This window comes from Schistocerca piceifrons, chromosome 10, assembly GCF_021461385.2.
Source record: "Schistocerca piceifrons isolate TAMUIC-IGC-003096 chromosome 10, iqSchPice1.1, whole genome shotgun sequence".
In the NCBI taxonomy this organism is placed as follows: domain Eukaryota; kingdom Metazoa; phylum Arthropoda; class Insecta; order Orthoptera; family Acrididae; genus Schistocerca; species Schistocerca piceifrons.
The window spans coordinates 110,746,693-110,764,844 of NC_060147.1; the positions used below are offsets into that span (position 1 = coordinate 110,746,693).

Sequence of the window (18,152 nt, forward strand, 5' to 3'; positions counted from 1 at the left end):
GCTACTAAACAACACGACACGCTGTAGCGTTGCAGTAGCCACTGTTGATTCCACTGTGGCGCCTGCTCTGAGAGGAAAAGGGACGGGGAGAGGACGGCTTGTTTCCCCTACACATTGCCTCTCCCCAACAGCAGCCTGTAAGTTAGGCAGTGATCGTGTGCTTACGTTCCCAGGGTCCGCTTACAAAATGCCATGTCATCTTGCGCGCATTGTACTATAAAATGTTCATCGTAAGACTAAACCTGATGTAGACATTGCACCATGTATTCTTCCGCGTTTGCTTGAGTCTCATTCGATTTCGTTTCATATGGAGCGGACGCCAAGCTTGTCCAGTAGTCAAGTGGGATCTTAAGGAAACGTTTTATGCTGTGTTACACGCACATAGACTGTGCAATAACGTCTTTACCGGCGCATTTAACTTGGACATCACTGGCCAGCCAGCTAGTCCAGCCAACCTTCAATGATGTGAACAGTTGCAGTTGAGACGTAAAAGGAGACGAGCAGAGAATCAAGATAGCTTCGAATGTCATTTAATTTTTAAAGAGAATGAAATAATTTCGGCAAAACTCCAGCACTACCGCATGCTTCTTAGGTGACCAGACAGAAAGCATAAAATGTTCTCGTTCTCACCTAACATCGTTTTCTAGTTACAAACAAGACTGATGAAAATTTCTAACTTAAACAGGATAATTTTTCCCGAGAGAGCGATGTATGGTGCAAAAACATTCTGCAGGGATTTCACCGTATTGTTGAATACCGAAGCCACTGCAGGGATTAATTACAGTCAGTCGTCTCGTGATCTCTTAGCTCCTTCCTTGTCCGAATCCGAGAAATGCATTTCAGTTTTGAAATTGTCATCTGCTACGTTGATAACGCGACACTCGGCAACAGAATTCACGAAGCCACCCAGGTGCCGCATTTTCTCCTCTTCTCTCGTGGCGTGCGCTTTCTATATCCCTCCAGCGTTCGGCAGTGACATGTGAAAAAGCTGCGTGCGTCAGTTCCAGTACGTCTGGCAGCTTGACTGTTGTTTCTCGCGACAAACCTCTTAACTTGGCTCCAGATCAGTTCTGTTGGGTTCATATTGTAATGGTACAAAGGAAAATCTAAAAATGCATCATTTGTGTGGTGTGCTCGATGCTGTAAGACAATTTCATGTTTCTACGACACTGGTTCGTGTGACACTACATCTGCGGTATAAAACAATGTGATTTTTCATGTTTGCCCTAAAAAATTTAAGCAACATTTACTAACAATCTATTATAAAATATCGATGATTAGGAATTTATATTTGAAATAAAACCAGGAATTTCGCGTGCAGTATGTAATTGGAAACAAGAAGGCGTGCGTTATTCATAATAATGATGAATCTTACAATTATGAGATATAGGTAGGTCTATTTGAAATTAAACTAAAAACGAAAGATGTCCAACACGAGATCTGAACCAGCGATACATGAACACCAGATTAACACTCCACTACGATACCTCCAGTGTTATGAAAAACATTAAGAACAACCTATTTCTCGCCATTCTTTAACCATGTTCCACTGACGAGCGTTAGGCAGCCTCAGCCATCTTCAATACTGCGAATTAACAGCGCGAAAATCAGAGGACAACAGTATAGAGACTGTCACTGTACGGTACACGATTTTTGAAATAAAAACTGCGTGGCTGAAACGTGATGAGGAAAAACGGTGATGGCTGTTAATACATTAGAATATCTTAAAGTTTCATTTAACGTAAGTTAGTAATAAGATAACTAATATATAAGTAGGATCTACTTCCAAGAGCGTAACAACACTAGTGTACGTGTGCTATGGCTTCTGGCAAATCATCGTGTTTGTGTTATGATGAACATAGTATACAGTTCAAGTTGTTCTTTTAAACAATGGTTATTAAACGATAAATAAGACATTTAAGCCACTCTTAGCTGGGATATGAAAAGGATAGTGATGCCGAAACCATAACTGTTTGAATGGTCAGCTTGCCTGACTGTGCGCCCAATTTCCTACGAATTTATAGACGACACTCGTTCTCTCGCACAAGTTCAGAGGACGAACTCAGCCTGCAGACAGCACACAACAGGCACACGCAAGTTACAGACGGTCGGAAAAGAGTTTACACTTGGCGAATTCTAGATTCGTATTTAAAATCAAACTGAAAGGAAAGCTAATGTACTGTTTTTGATGCAAACAATTCTTACTCTTTGTTTTTGAGTGTCTACGATGCATCCGTGCAATACTACCCTCCAGAGGAAATACTTGTCGAATGATCAATGGGATTTCTTTCTGCTGTCAATATACCTTCTACCTTTTCAAAAATTCTTTTCGTGAAAGGCATTTTACTTCTTAGCTCTTCCACAAAGTTTCTATTTTCTGTCACGAAACTTCCCGATAACCTACAGATTTTACTTTTTCCAGTGCCCTTCCTTCCAATGATATTTTGATGGGACCTTCACGTTTGCAGATTCCCATCACTTGGGTCTCTCCTGCATTTATTACCATTCCATACGCTTTCCCAGCTCTTACGGTCCTCTCCGTCACGAAACATAGTTCTTTCTCTGATTCGGCCAACAACGCTTGATAACCTCTAAACACGGTTCCCTTATATCGTCTACTAAAATAAGTACCCGAGCGACTAAACCAGAGTTCTGCCGCCTTCGCTTATGGCCACCTCCTCGCTGTGTTGCAGCTTCCCCCTGGAGCTGCACATGGTGTTCTACAAGACGGACTACGGCAGCTTCAACGGTGCACTCAGCCATAAGGACGGCCTCGCAGTGGTGGCGCTCTTCTACGAGGTAACATCAGACATCTGTCGTGCAAAGCTAGCAACTGTTTTCAAATCACATGCTCGATGATTAGCTATGTTTTCATAGCCCAGCAGTCAGTGTACAGCTTCTAACAAACGCAGCGTTATCAGTAGATTGGAAATACCTGAACAAACACTATTGTCACGGAGACAGGCCACTTTCAGCAACCTGCTCAGCTCTTTCATTTCTTCCTCAATTCAAAGACCGCTTTCAATACTTCCCATCACATAGGAGATAGTTTAGCAGTGTGGAACTAGCCAAGCTATACATTAACAGGCAGAACCTACCACTTCTGCAGAGCGTACTAAGAACAAATTGTGAGAGCCATTAATCCACTCAAATTGGTAATTATGCTGATTACTTCTAGATTAGTTTATGTAGACTATGTGATCAAAAGTATCCGGACACCTGGTTGAAAATGATTTACAAGTTCGTAGCGCCCTCCAAAAATGGAATTCAATATGGTGTTGGCCCACCCTTAGCCTTGATGACAGCTTCCACTCTCGCAGGCATACGTTCAATCAGGTGCTGGAAGGTTTCTTGGGGAATGGCAGCCCATTCTTCACGGAGTGATGCACTGAGGAGAGGTATCGATGTCGGTCGATGAGGCCTGGCACGAAGTCGGCGTTCTAAAACGCCCCAGAGGTGTTCTATAGGATTCATGTCAGGACTGTGCAGGCCAGTCCATTACAGGGATGTAATTGTCATGTAACCACTCCGCCACAGGCCGTGCATTATGAACAGGTGCTCGATTGTGATGAAATATGCAATTGCCATCCTCGAATTGCTCTTCAACTGTGAGAAACAAGAAGGTGCTTAAAATATCAATGTAGGCGTGTGCTGTGATAGTGCCAAACAAAACAACAAGGGGTGCAAGCCCCCTCCATGAAAAACACGACCACAATATAACGTCACCACCGCCTCCGAATTTTACTGTTGGCACTACACAAGCTGGTAGATGACGTTCACCGGGCATTCGCCATACCCACACCCTGCCATCGGATCTCCACATTGTGTACCCTGATTCACCACTTCACACAACGTTTTTCGACTGTTCAATCGTCCAATGTTTACGCTCCTTGCACCAAGCGAGGCGTCATTTGGCATTCACCGGCGTCATGTGTGACTTACGAGTAGCCGCTCGACCCTAAGAGCCAAGTGTTCTCGCCTCCCACCTAACTGTCATAGTACTTGCAGTTTGGAATTCCTATGTGACGATCTGGATAGATGTCTGCCTATTACACATTACGACCCTCTTCAACTGTCGGCGGTCTCTGTCACTCAACAGACGAAGTCGGCCTGTACACTTTTGTGCTGTATGTATCCCTTCACGTTTCCACTTTACTATCATATCGGAAGCAGTGGACCTAGGGATGTTTAGGAGTGCGTAAATCTCACGTACGGACATATGGCACAAGTGGCACCCAATCACCTGAGCACCTTCGAAGCCCGTGAGTTCTGCGGAGCGCCCCATTCTGCTCTCTCACGATGTCTAATGACTACTGAGGTCGCTGATATGGAGTACCTGGCAGCACAATGCACCTAATATGAAAAACGTATGTTTTTGGGGGTATCCGGAAACTTTATATCACAGTGTATGTGTATTACGAGAGAAACAACCACTAATCCTCCTACATTGCTCATCTGCTGTTATTTTCTAATACTGGTACTTGAAACAAAGCAATTTAGTTCTACGCACACCACTATAAGCTTTCTATATACTGGAAAAATCAGGATCTGATGCAAATTGTAAGAGTTACGCAGAATTTAAATACCTGAATCCAAGTACTGAGGAAAAATTGTAGAACAATAGTGGCTAAAGAGATATTATTTTCGTTTGTTTATACATACTTGATGATATCCAGTTTCCAGCCTGATGTCCACTGGCACCACTTATAGGCTTTTTTTACTGGAATACAAACTTTCATTGTGAACCCCAGAGAGGGATGCATCGTCTGTATAGAAATAATTTCCACCACCAGTATCGCATAATTGTTGAATTAGCTCGTTATTAGCTATAAATACCATTAGGGAGTATACATATTGGCATGTAAGTGCAAGAAACGCTATGTCGTTGAAGAGGTTTCAACAGGATGTTCAGTAATCAGTTCACACAATTTACTTTTATTGTCCACTTCTATAGAATAAGTACTTTCTTTTAATTAGTAGAAGTGTCCTACACTGTTGTGACATAGGACAGAACTGAGAGAAAATATATCAAATTCTTGTCGGGCTTCCAGCCGGATCAGACTGTCATCTGAGCACAATATTTCAGCGGTCCACCTGGCCGCCATCATCAGGTGGAAAGAGCTGCGCTGCTCTCGCCTATAACTGGTTCCACTCCCAAATGACTGCACCTTTATATTCATCGGAAGTACAACAGCGCATGCGCTAGATACAGTGCGCACGCGCTCGGTCATTCCTGCTGCCCCCTGGCGCAAAAAGAGTTGCAGCGCCTCCGGTGGTGAATACTGTTGAAAACGATATATCGTTACAAATGATTAGCCGGCCGGTGTGGCCGAGCGGTTCTAGGCGCTTCAGTCTGGAACCGCGCGACCGCTACGGTCGTAGGTTCGAATCCTGCCTCGGGCATGGATGTGTGTGATGTCCTTAGGTTAGTTAGGTTTAAGTAGTTCTAAGTTCTAGGGGACTGATGACCTCAGATGTCAAGTCCCATAGTGCTCAGAGCGATTTGAACCATTTTTGAACAAATGATTATCCATAGCCTGCCGATTCAGATGCCGTTGTTCATGTCTGATAAAACAAGATTCCAAGTTTTACTTAGTAGGTATCCATTATCACGAACAATGATATTATCTGCTCGCCTGATGTTGACAGATTCTTTTAAAACACAATCCCAGTACCGCGAAGCGTTTGCAACTACTTGCGTCTCATTGTATAGCATCCTGTGTCCCTCTGTAAGGCAATGCTCAGCCACCACAGATTTATCTGGTTGTAATAATCGCGTATGGCGATGATGTTCAATACACCTGTCGTTGACGGTACAAATAGTTTGGTCAATGTAATTTTTCCCGCACTCACACGGTATTTTGTAAACGCCAGACTTCCTCAAACATAAATCATCTTTGACAGAGCCAAGTAGTGCTCGAATCTTAGCTGACGGACTAAAAACACATCTGAACTCATATTTCTTCAAAAGTCTACCTATCTTGGTGGACACGTTCCCAGCATACGGAAGAAAAGCCACAGACCTAAAGGTGTCTTCAGAAGGTTCAGGTAGAGGTCCAAACTCAAAAGCAAGTCGAATTTGTCGGTCCGTATAGCCGTTATTATTGAACACGTCCTTAACATTTTGCAGCTCCTGTGATAAATTGTCAGCATCCGAGACAGCATATGATCGTTTAACCAAGGTCCGAAGGACTCCTGTACGTTGAAAAGGTGGATGGCAACTGGTAGCATGTAAATACCTGTCGGTATGAGTCGGTTTCCTGTAAACACCGTGTCCAAGAGTTCTGTCTTCTTTTCTGTAAACTAGTACATCCAAAAAAAGGTAACTTTCCCTCCTTTTCAATTTCCATCGTGAATTTGATGTTAGTATGAAGACAATTAAAATGGTCCAATAACCGGTGCAAAGAGTCAATTCCTTGTGCCCAAAGAAGAAACATATCGTCAACATAGCTCAGACAACACGAAGGCTTTAAAAAAAATGTTTTCAGGGCCATGTCCTCCATAAAAAGATTAGCGACTATGGGGGATAAAAGACTCCCCATAGCCACACTACCGGTTTCTTCAAAGTATTTGTCATCAAATAAAAAATAGGTTTTCATTAATTAAAAACAGTGACTTTTCAAGAGGGACCTGAGTAAAAAGTGATACCACATCAAAACCAACAAGTAAATCAGAGGGACCAAGACGAAGCAACTTTAAACGCTGAGAAACGTCAACACTTGATAGCGGGAAATGATACTTGTCGACGGACTGTGATTAATCTTACAAGTAAGGAACTGGATGACGTCACGGTTTCAGTGTTAGAAAAAGTTTAAAACTTCGCACCCACGCCTAGAAGCATTCCCACTATGGAATTCATTTCTTCTGTTGAACAAGCTGTGTTCCGTCTTCTGGAAGAACAGGCGGAAGAGATTAGACAGAAGGTTTCTCCCCTTTTGCGTCGGGCTCGGCCTCCACAAAGTAACATTTCTCCAGCTGAACGAGCAGCCAGACCCTGAATTGTTAATCTTACTAGCAGACAAAGGTAATGCTACCGTTTTAATCTCAAAGGCAGAGTATGTGAATAAGATGCATGATGTACTTAAGGATCCGTCATATCGTATATAACAGAAGGATCCCACGGGTAGCATAAAACGGACTACGATTTCACTTCTGAAGAAGAGTTCCTTACCTGAGGACACTATCAAAAAACTACGTCCTGGTGCGGCCGTTCCACCTAGATTATGCCGTTTGCCAAAGATCCATAAGGATGGGGTCCCATTGCACCCTACTGTTTCTAATGTGGGTGCACCAACTTACAACTTGGCAAAATATTTAGCGTCGGCTCTCACCCCTCATGTGGGTAAAAGTGAACACAATATTTCCAACTCTATGGATTTTTTTTCAGCGTTTAAAGTTGCTTCGTCTTGGTCCCTCTGGTTTACTTGTTAGTTTTGATGTGGTGTCACTTTTTACTAGGGCCCCTCTTGAAGAGTCATTGATTTTAATGAATGAAAAACTTGATATGGAAATGAAGAAGCCCTGCCGTCATGTTCTGACATCCATCTATTTTTATTTGATGACAAATATTTTGAACAAACCGGCAGTGTGGCTATGGGGAGTCTTTTATCCCCCATAGCCGCTAATCTTTTTATGGAGGACTTTGAGGATATGGCCCTGAAAACATCTTTTTTAAAGCCTTCATGTTGTCTGAGCTATGTTGACGATATGTTTCTTCTTTGGCCACAAGGAATTGACTCCTTGCACCGGTTATTGGACCATTTTGTCTTCATACTAACATCAAATTCACGATGGAAATAAAAAGGAGCGAAAGTTACCTTTTTTGGATGTACTAGTTTACAGAAAAGAAGACAGAACTCTTGGACACGGTGTTTACAGGAAACCGACTCATACCGACAGGTATTTACATGCTACCAGTTGCCATCCACCTTTTCAACGTACAGGAGTCCTTCGGACCTTGGTTAAACGAGCATATGCTGTCTCGGATGCTGACAATTTATCACAGGAGCTGCAAAATGTTAAGGACGTGTTCAATAATAACGGCTATACGGACCGACAAATTCGACGTTCTTTAGAGTTTGGACCTCTACCTGAACCTTCTGAAGACACCTTTAGGTCTGTAGCTTTTCTTCCGTATGCTGGGAACGTGTCCGCCAAGATAGGTAGACTTTTGAAGAAATATGAGTTCAGATGTGTTTTTAGTCCGTCAGCTAAGATTCGAGCACTACTTGGCTCTGTTAAACATGACTTAGGTTTGAGGAAGTCTGGCGTTTACAAAATACCGTGTGAGTGCGGGGTAAATTACATTGGCCAAACTATTTGCACCGTCAACGACAGGTGTATTGAACATCATCGCCATACGCGATTATTACAACCAGATAAATCTGTGGTGGCTGAGCATTGCCTTACAGAGGGACACAGGATGCTATACAATGAGACGCAAGTAGTTGCAAACGCTTCGCGGTACTGGGATTGTGTTTTAAAAGAATCTGTCGACATCAGGCCAGCAGATAATATCATTATTCGTGATAATGGATACCCACTAAGTAAAAATTGGACTCCTGTTTTATCAGACATGAAGAAACAACGGCACCTGAATCGGCCGGCAATGAATAATCACTTGCAGCGATATATCGTTTTCAACAGTATACACCACCAGAGGCGCTGCAACTCCTTTTGCGCCAGTTGGCAGCAGGAACGATTGAGCGCGTCCGCACTGTATCTAGCGCATGCACTGTTGTATTTCCGATGCATGCAAAGGTGCAGTCATTTGCGAGTGACATCGGCAATTACAGCGACAAACACGGAACCTCCTTACAGCAAAGAAACGCCGGGACTGGCGCCAGATATGCACACGCCTCAACTCCACCCTCCCTGTCAACCCCTCCAAGTACTGGTCAGCCTCCCATCGTCTTACTGGTAGCCATCCCACCCCACATTACCCTATCCTCCATGACGATCGACCCTTTCCTGACGACCTCAGTAAGGCTAACCAGTTTGCTTCCCACCTCTCCGAGGTCTTCTCCATTCCTGACGATCCCCATTTTGATTACTCCCTCTTCCCCACCGTCCTTGACTGCACTGACATCTCCGTCCCACCACTTGCCGCTAGCTTCCAGTACTTGGATCGGTTAGCCCCCTCAGACATCAACACTCCCATTACCGCACCCGACATCACAATCGCGCTCCGCTCCAAACGCAACACTGCCCCTGGTCACGATGGTGTCACCTACTGCCACCTGAAGGAACCCCCCCCCCCCCCCCCCATCCTTCCTGGCTGTCCTTGCTACCCTGTACAATGTCCTCCTCTCCACAGTATTTTACCCCTAACCTCTGGTAGACTTCCCGTGTCCTGCTGTTCCCTAAACCCAACAAACCGCCCTCTGATACCTCTTCATATCATCCCATCTACCTCATCTCCGTGTTCAGTAAGGTCTTCAAGACCATCCTCTCTCACCGTAATCACCACCACCTTAACCAGCACCACCTTCTTCCCCTTACCCAATGTGGCTCCCGGCCTTCCTTCTCCGCCGACGACCAGCTCTTTAACCTTACCAATCTTCGTTCACTCCAACTTAACTCCCGTCACTCCACTATCTTTGTTTCCCTTGACCTCCAGAACGCCTATGACTGTGTCTGGCATCCCGGGCTCCTCTTTAAGCTCCAGACTTATGCGCTCCCCATCAACTTCGTCCGTCTCGTTGCTTCCTTCCTCTCCCATCGTCGCTCCTATGTGACTATCCACAATTCCAACTCCCATACTTTCTATCCCTCTGCTAGCATGCCCCAAGGCTCCATCCTTTCCCTTCTCTTCTATCTCCTGTACACTGCTGATATGCCCAAACCTCCCCCACCTGTTCATCTCCTCCAGTTTTCTGCTGACACCGCCTTCCTAGCCCTTTATCCTACCCTTCAACGGTCCCAACGTACCCTCCAAACCCACCTTGACCAATTCACCGCTTGGTGCAACCAGTGGTTCCTCTGTATCAACCCCTCCAAGATACAGGTAATCATCATAGACCGCACCACCCTCTCCATCTGTCTCCATGATTTCTACCTCATCATTTATGGCCATCCTATCCACCTCACTCCTACCCTAAAACATCTTGGCCTCATCCTCGACTGCCACCTCACCTGGACTCCCCATCTCCTTACCACCCAACACAAAGCTCACACCTGCCTCTGCCTCCTGAAACTCCTGTCCGGCCGGACATGGGGTCTGCATCCTTCCACCATCCTTCTCACCTACAAATCCTTGATCTGCCCCATCCTCTGTTATGGCAGCGTGGCTGGAATTTCCGCCCCTCCTAGGTCCTATAAATCCCTCCAAATCCTCGAACGCCATGCACTCTGCCTCGCCTTCCACATCCGCCTTCCATTCCCCACGCGCATCCTCTACGACCTCATCCCATTCCCCCACCTTCTCCTTTTCCTTGAACACATCTGCACACTATATATTGTCTGCTGCATTGATCCCCCTCACCCTCTGGTATCTCCCATTCTCTCCATACCCAGCCCATTGCCGCACCTTTACCGTTGTGCCCCACCCTCTCTCCATCTCCACACCCTCCACCCCCTTTCCCAACGCAACTTCCACCAACCACCCCTCCCGGATGATGAGCTTCACCCTCTACCCTTCCTACCAACTCTAACCCCATCTTCCTCCTGTCTCCTCCACAGGGCTCCCTCTACTCTCACTCCCTTCTCCTGAGTGGCTTTCCCCTCCTACTCCCGCTCCCTCTCTTGTGCTCCCCTTCAGTGTCTGTGCACTCCCCTGTGCCTTGTCTTCCCTCTTCGTCACCTGCCCCCACCAGTCTCCTGCCTCTTGGTGTACCCGCTGACGTCCCTACTCTTTTCATCCCACTGCCTCCCCTGCTGCACCTTGCTCTCCCCTCCTTTTCCATCCTCTCCCTGGGCAGGTCCTACTTGGCAGTTTTATTCTTCATCGTGTGTGCTCAAAGAGGGTTTAAAGTGTGTTGTTCTGGAGTGTTTTTAATACTGTGGCCGACTTTTAACCTGTGTGTGTGCCTTCAGTATCTTCTTTGTGTTTTAAGAATCGCCAACTGTGTTTTTTTTAACTTTATGTCGACTTTTTTAATTGCCCCCAGTGAACGTCTCCATGTCAGTGTATTTTTACCTTCATTATGTCCCCTTACTCTGTTTTATGTCCCCCTTTTTTATCACCTTATATGAAACAGTTTATTCTTGTTTTAGTTGTCATGTCACTCGGCTGAAGAGTGGTGGATTGTGCCGCTGAGCCGCTGATAGCCCTCCCCTGCCATATGGGGCTGGGGCTGGGGAATAAAATCACTATAAAGAAAAAAAAAGAGTGGAATCATCAGTTATCGGGGAGAGCAGCGAAGCCTTTTGCACCTAATGATGGTGGCCAGGTGGACTGCTGAAATATTGTGCTCAGGTGACAGTTTGATCTGGCTGGAAACCTGACAAGAATCTAATATACTAATATGTCGGGAAAGTCTACATGGTCACATTGTGTGAAAGTATGCCAAGCAACCCTGCTTGCAGGTCAGCACAGTGGGGGAGATATCTGCTTGCAGAACAGGCAGCACTAACCTGTCCACATGCTGGTGACACCTCAGTTTGTTATCATTCTGGATGCCCAGCAACTTCGCATATGGAGTCTCATAGAGTCTCTGCCCAGTGAACACTACTTCTGGTCTACCAAAGTACTTTATAATGTTTGAAATTGTATAATGTGAGATTTTGTAAGAGTAAGCTGCAGGTTGTGAACCAGTTGCAAGCCTGTACCATTATTCTCCTGTCTGTATCTGCTATGGACCTGTTTGGACCTTTTATCAGCAGACTTGTGTCACCAGCAAACATTACTGTTTTAGGGGAGTCATCCAGTGCTCCAAGTACACATTTATTTATCCCTATAACAGAGCAGGTCAAGCAGCAACTCCTGCAGTGTACTGCATTAAATTTTAATATTACCCCACTGTCAGTTTAATCTTATTCTGTCATCTCACCTACTAATATGGCCCTCTTTTTCTTACAAAATGAAACTTGTGACATACAATAGCAAGTTACTTGGTAATTTTCAATTTTGGGAGAAAGCTGATTATTATCATTTATAAATTTCATCCATACTGCATCCTTCTTGCAAACTAAGTTGGGTAAAATAAACAGTGATTCCATACGAAAAGAACTAGCATTCTACAAAAAACATCACTCACAACTGTGCTCATTTAACACTGAATGTGTCATTCAGCCAATTTTTGTGTTGATCAAAATGCCAGTCCACTCATAAATGATGGTGGTTATAGATGTTTTTTTTTTATTAGGGCTGCCTCACATTACAGAGCAGGAATGTGTATGGAGTGAACATTCAGTATTCAACATTTCAACAATATTGAACAGGAAATGTCACAACTCTTGGAATAATGCTGTTTCTTACATTTAGTTCAAATATTGAAATGTTAATATTGTTACACTTATTTCTCCTGTTTTTACTCTTTGTTCATTCACTGTAGCAGATGCAAATCAAAATTCATTAAAGGCAGAACTTTTCATAAGTAAGTACCGGAAAGTCACGTACCTGAGAGGTGTATATTGCTGACTGAAATTCTATTCTCCACATCTTAGTGTTCACCCCACAGATTTTCCTGCTCTACAATTCCGGCAGAAGATGCAGTTGTCACTCTTTCTTGTGATGCAGGTATGTGTCTCACCATCAACTACTTCATTGTCTTTTGGGGTCTTAAGTTGAATACAAGTTGTGATGCTTGTTTGTATTCTTTACAAAATAATAACTTAAACTGTGTTTCCTTACATTAATGAGTTGTCATAATACAAACCAAGTCTGGATTACAAAGCAATGCATAATTTCTACCGGACTACAAATCTGCACCATACAACACCTGTCCCCTCCCCACCATACAAAATCACAAGTTTCGATTTTTGGAAAATTGTAGCTGCTCGGTAAATGTGAGTCCAGTATAAATTAATAAAGCATTCACTGATGAATGACTGTGAAGATATTCCTGTCCCATCAGTGTCACATACTATACTGGCTTCCACAAGTGTTAGGAAAAACAAAACACAATGTCACATGAGACACAGAGTTAAGATATTTAATCAAGCTTCAAATGCCATTTGTCTTCTACTCACTGAATTTTTTTAAATCTCTGGTGAAAACATGTATACTATTTTAAATCTTCAGTGCCAAATTATTGCAATGAAGGAGGAAAAAAAAAGCTCCAGGAAGGTGCCAGAACATGTTTCTCGTTCATTCTGTCTGAAATGAAGTCCTGCAACACAACTGAGCACAAAGATAAGATGGACATTTCATAACTTGTGGTGTTTGCCAGACATACTTTGGCACAAATCAAATGTGTGTTGTATGTGGCTGGGAATGTCACAAGCTCAAACATCATTCCCATTCTGCTACTGTGACATTTAAAGATGGTCCACAGTGCACTGCTCCAGTTTCATGTCTTTCAACTTGGGTAACTGCAGTTAAGCTTTCATACAAGATGTGGATGACATTATGCTATGTGTGTTTCATCTCTGCTACCTTCAAAAATTCAAAGAGAGTACCACAGTTGATATCATTAAAAGCTTTTTCCAAATCTACAGATCCTGTAAATGTGAGTATGCCTTTCAACTATCTTCTATGACAAGTCACAGGGTAAATTTTCCCTCGTTGTTCCTACATTTCTCTGGAATCCTAACAGATCTTACCCAAAGTCAGCTTCTATCACTTACTCCATTTCTCTATACATAATACACGTACATATAGTGCAACCACAACAGTGCAACAATATTGACACCTGTCCGCACCTTCCACATTTTTCATTGCAATTACACATGTAATTTTGCATTACTGTTATTGAGACATGCTATTTACTGATGCAGGTGTTTGGAGATGACAACCCGGTGTACGCAGAGCTGGCAGAGGCCATCCCACAGGTGGAGGCACCGGGCTCCAAGGTGCCACTGAGGAGGGCCCTGTTCCTGGGCGACTTGCTGCCCGATAACCGAGAGCTTTACTTCACATACAATGGATCACTCACCACGCCGCCTTGCTCCGAGGTCGTCACCTGGATAGAGTTCAAGACGCCTACCCTGCTCTCCCACAGACAGGTAACCCAGGCGTGGCCACCAATCTGTAGATGGCACCAGATGCTTTAGATACAGTTTTTTTCTTGGTTGTGTGTGTGTGTGTTTTGTGAGACACAGCTCACCAGGCAAAATAATTAGTCCCCTGGCATATTCATGCCAATGTTAAATCCAGGTACTTGCTGCTGGTGTGGAATGAGATAATGATGATGTTGATTGTAGAGTTCTCAATGACATAATTATCAGTGGCTCTGAAATATATCAACATCAATGTTCTGGAGGGCTTGAAAGGCTGCACTCTCAGGCCAGACTTGCGGGGAGAACTGATCCCAGTCCCCACCAATGCCAAAGTGTGGAAGCCATGGGAAACTGAAGTTCATAATTGCATCTCATCACTAAACCATCAAATAGATCCATCTTAAGTTCGCAAAAATCAAAAATTAGATCAAACTGACAGTAACTTACGCATGGTCCAGTCACATTAATGTGACCACTGACTGTGTTCGACGGCAATGTATAATGAACACTGACATACGACAGGTGGCAGCACTTGCTGTGGAGGATATATAAAATGCATCAGAGGACACAAGAAACTGTGCAGTAGTTGTAATTCAGAAACAGTGCAATTTACCTGTCATCCAAGAGGGCATTATCTTGGCTTTCAGACCAAGGGTGGAAGCATTTCTGAAACAGCAGTCTGCAAAATGTTCATGTGCCACTGTAGTTGAAACATAGCACGCAAGGCAAAATTGTGCTATCCAAAACTGGCATCGAGGCAAATTTGGTGCATCACAGACTACAGACAGCAGGGATGAACAATAGCTGCAGAGGAATGTGTACAGGCAAACCAATAGTGTCACCTCTATGACAGTGAGTGAACATTGTTGCGTATGAGTCTCTGTAGCAAGCACCTCATTCATTCACCCATGCTGACTGTTGTTCATCAGCAACAAAGGCCTGAGTTTGCATATCAGTATGACAAATCGATGTCCACTGAGTGATGACAGGTAGTCTTTTCAGATGAATAACATTTTATGCTCCATTGGATAAATTTCACGCTCCATTGGATAAATGGCCATTGGCGTGAAACATCTAAAAGCACACAAGGAGGAAGTGTTATGGTCTGGAGAATGTTCTTGTGGCATTCCCTGGGTGATCATGTCATCATGAAAGGCACAATGGATCAGCACTGCTACGCATCTATCACTGGGGACCAAGTCCATCCCTACATGTAATTTATCTTTCCTCACCATGAAGGCATCTATCAGCAGGACAGTGCAATGTGTCACACAGCTTACAGTGTAAGTGTGCAGTTCAAAGAACACCAAATTGAGTTTGCCATACTTCCCTGGCCACCAAACACTCCAGATTTAATCCCAATCAAGAATCTGTGGGACCACTTCAATCGGGCTGTTCACATTGTCGATACTCATCTCAAACCCAAACACAGCTGGCCATGGCACTGGAGTCAGCATGGCTCCATTTCCCTTTTGGTTTGAGCTGCTGGAGATGGTGGTAATGTGTGTGTACACGGTGTGCTTGCTTGAGTGTTGTGTGTTTGTTTTTGCTTCTGAATTCGTGATTTCCTGTCAGGAACATTGCAGTTCGTAATAACAGACGACAAATCATCGAGTAAAACTGAAGTGATATCAGGTGTTCTCCAGGGAAGCGTCCTAGGACCTCTGCTGTTCCTGATCTATATAAATGACCTGGGTGACAATCTGAGCAGTTCTCTTAGGTTGTTCGCAGATGATGCTGTAATTTACCATCTAGTAAGGTCATCCGAAGACCAGTATCAGTTGCAAAGCGATTTAGAAAAGATATCTGTATGGTGTGGCAGGTGACAGTTGACGCTAAATAATGAAAAATGTGACGTGATCCACATGAGTTCCAAAACAAATCCGTTGGAATTCAATTACTCGATAAATAGTACAATTCTCAAGGCTGTCAACTCAACTAAGTACCTGGGTGTAAAAATTACGAACAACTTCAGTTGGAAAGACCACATAGATAATATTGTGGGGAAGGCGAGCCAAAGGTTGCGTTTCATTGGCAGGACACTTAGAAGATGCAACAAGTCCACTAAAGAGACAGCTTACACTACACTCGTTCGTCCTCTGTTAGAATATTGCCGTGCGGTGTGAGATCCTTACCAGGTGGGTTTGACGGAGGAAATCGATTATACCGACCCATTTCTTGTAAACAATTGGTCACGTGTGCGATTTATCGAAAAGTATTTTGAATCTTTTCAGGCCATGAAGTGCGTTGCACGTTGTTTAACGGAATGCCATCTTACGTATAATGGCTGGGCGGGCCGCGTGGTCCACTGGTATAATGAGGCCTTTCGGTCCAAGGTGGTACGTAAAAAGCAGTTGTATCTTTATGGAGATACAAACATTGGCAAATCCACCCTTATTGAAAAAGTTATTTCCCGTAAACAACATATGTACTTGCCATTTTGTTCCGAATTCGGTTTTGGTGGGTACGATAGCCGCATTCATCATGTAATATTATTTGAGGAATTCGATTGGCTGCGTTGGCGCCCATATGCATCTATATTAAAAAGAATTGTTGAAGGGCGTCCCGTTACTGTGAATGTTAAGAATAAGCCGGGATTGACTATTAAACATCGTGGACTTGTCATATTTGTGTCAAACGAGTTTAATGTAGGCGATGAAGCATTAATATCTAGACTCCATGTAGTTCATGCAGATTGCCATATAGTGCATTGTTTGAATGTTAAGGAGGAGATGGCGTCGGACGCGTCGGATGTTGAGGCCGAAGAAGACGTTGTATGCATATCGTCGGATGAGGAAGACCCGTCGGTATCGCCGTGCACGTCCGAGGCGATGGATTCGCCGACGGAATACCGTGACTAGACCGTATTTTGGTCGTATGTGTAGGTGGCGTACAGAGTATACACAGTCGGATTGCGTTAGGTTCGAATATGGAAAGATGGGATCGACAGACAAATATGATGAAAATGCACACAACTTCTCAACATTTAAACATTACGACATAACAGATGAATTTAAGTTTTTTGCTAACAAATATGATGGTGTTATTATTAACAAAATACCTACATATGTCTATCGCATTAACGTAAGAGTGGAACGACTGACATTAGATGATAGAGCTAACAAGAAAATATTTGAAGATCAAGGTGTATTAGCAAAGGTTAGATTAGTGTGTACTAATAAACTTGGACCGTTTAGTTTGAAACCAGACAAGTCATCCGGTGTACCATGGAGAAAATATGGTAGGCGTAACGTCTTTAAATTTGTTACTTATTCCAAACCAGAATGTAGCGCAGAAATTGGAAAGGTCAAGTCATGGGTAGATTTAGAAAATCAGTGTAAATGTAAGAATAAATTATTTCAAGGTATCAATCCATTTTATATTGGTGTAGAAATTGCAGGAGACGAACCTGCCAAGAATGATGTCGTTCAATCTGAAGTCAAATATGTAACATTTATTGTACGTAATAGAGTGTATATGACTTTTTGTAAATGCAAGGGAACGGTGACGTTCTAAATAAAGATTATTGTTACAGCTCATGTCTGCGTTGGAGTTTTTTTATTCAAATTGGGAGCACATCCGTAATTATCCTGACGACCTACGCCTGGCCTTCCTGGTACCTACCAATCAGCAGCGTATCGACGATCTTGCCTTAACGTTTTATGGCAATAAAATTAATTATTCGGCAGCTGTAATTGTTCTTGAAGAACTTTGGTTTTACAAACCCAACTTGGAAGAATTAATTGAACAGTTTAGACAAGCATATAGAGAATTCGCATTTATGCCAAATGGTATAAGGTGTGCCCAGCGTTATTTTGTTTTTCGTCAGGGTAGATACAGACCTCTATGGTACACATATTAGAGCCTCAGTACATATCAGTCAGTCCTTCTCAGACACACAGCCGTAGGCCATCCTAGAAAATGGCCTCACGGTCAGTGAGGTCTCCCAGTCAGGGTAGGATTAAATATAGGCTTGTTCACAAGTTGAGTACAGAGAAGAACAAATGGCAATGCAAATGCAGCTACGAATTATGTTTACATTACCGAGCACA

At 43.6% G+C, this 18,152-nt stretch overlaps 1 protein-coding gene across 1 annotated transcript in view; it reads left to right on the forward strand.

Moving 5' to 3' along the window:
• The window catches only part of LOC124718893 (carbonic anhydrase 2-like), a 216,463-nt gene that overhangs the window by 195,267 nt on the left and 3,044 nt on the right, over positions 1-18,152 (forward strand). Inside the window, exons 5-6 of the mRNA XM_047244541.1 lie at positions 2,694-2,799; positions 13,879-14,106. Coding sequence (XP_047100497.1) covers positions 2,694-2,799; positions 13,879-14,106 — 334 coding nt within the window. The remainder of the gene's footprint in view (positions 1-2,693; positions 2,800-13,878; positions 14,107-18,152) is intronic.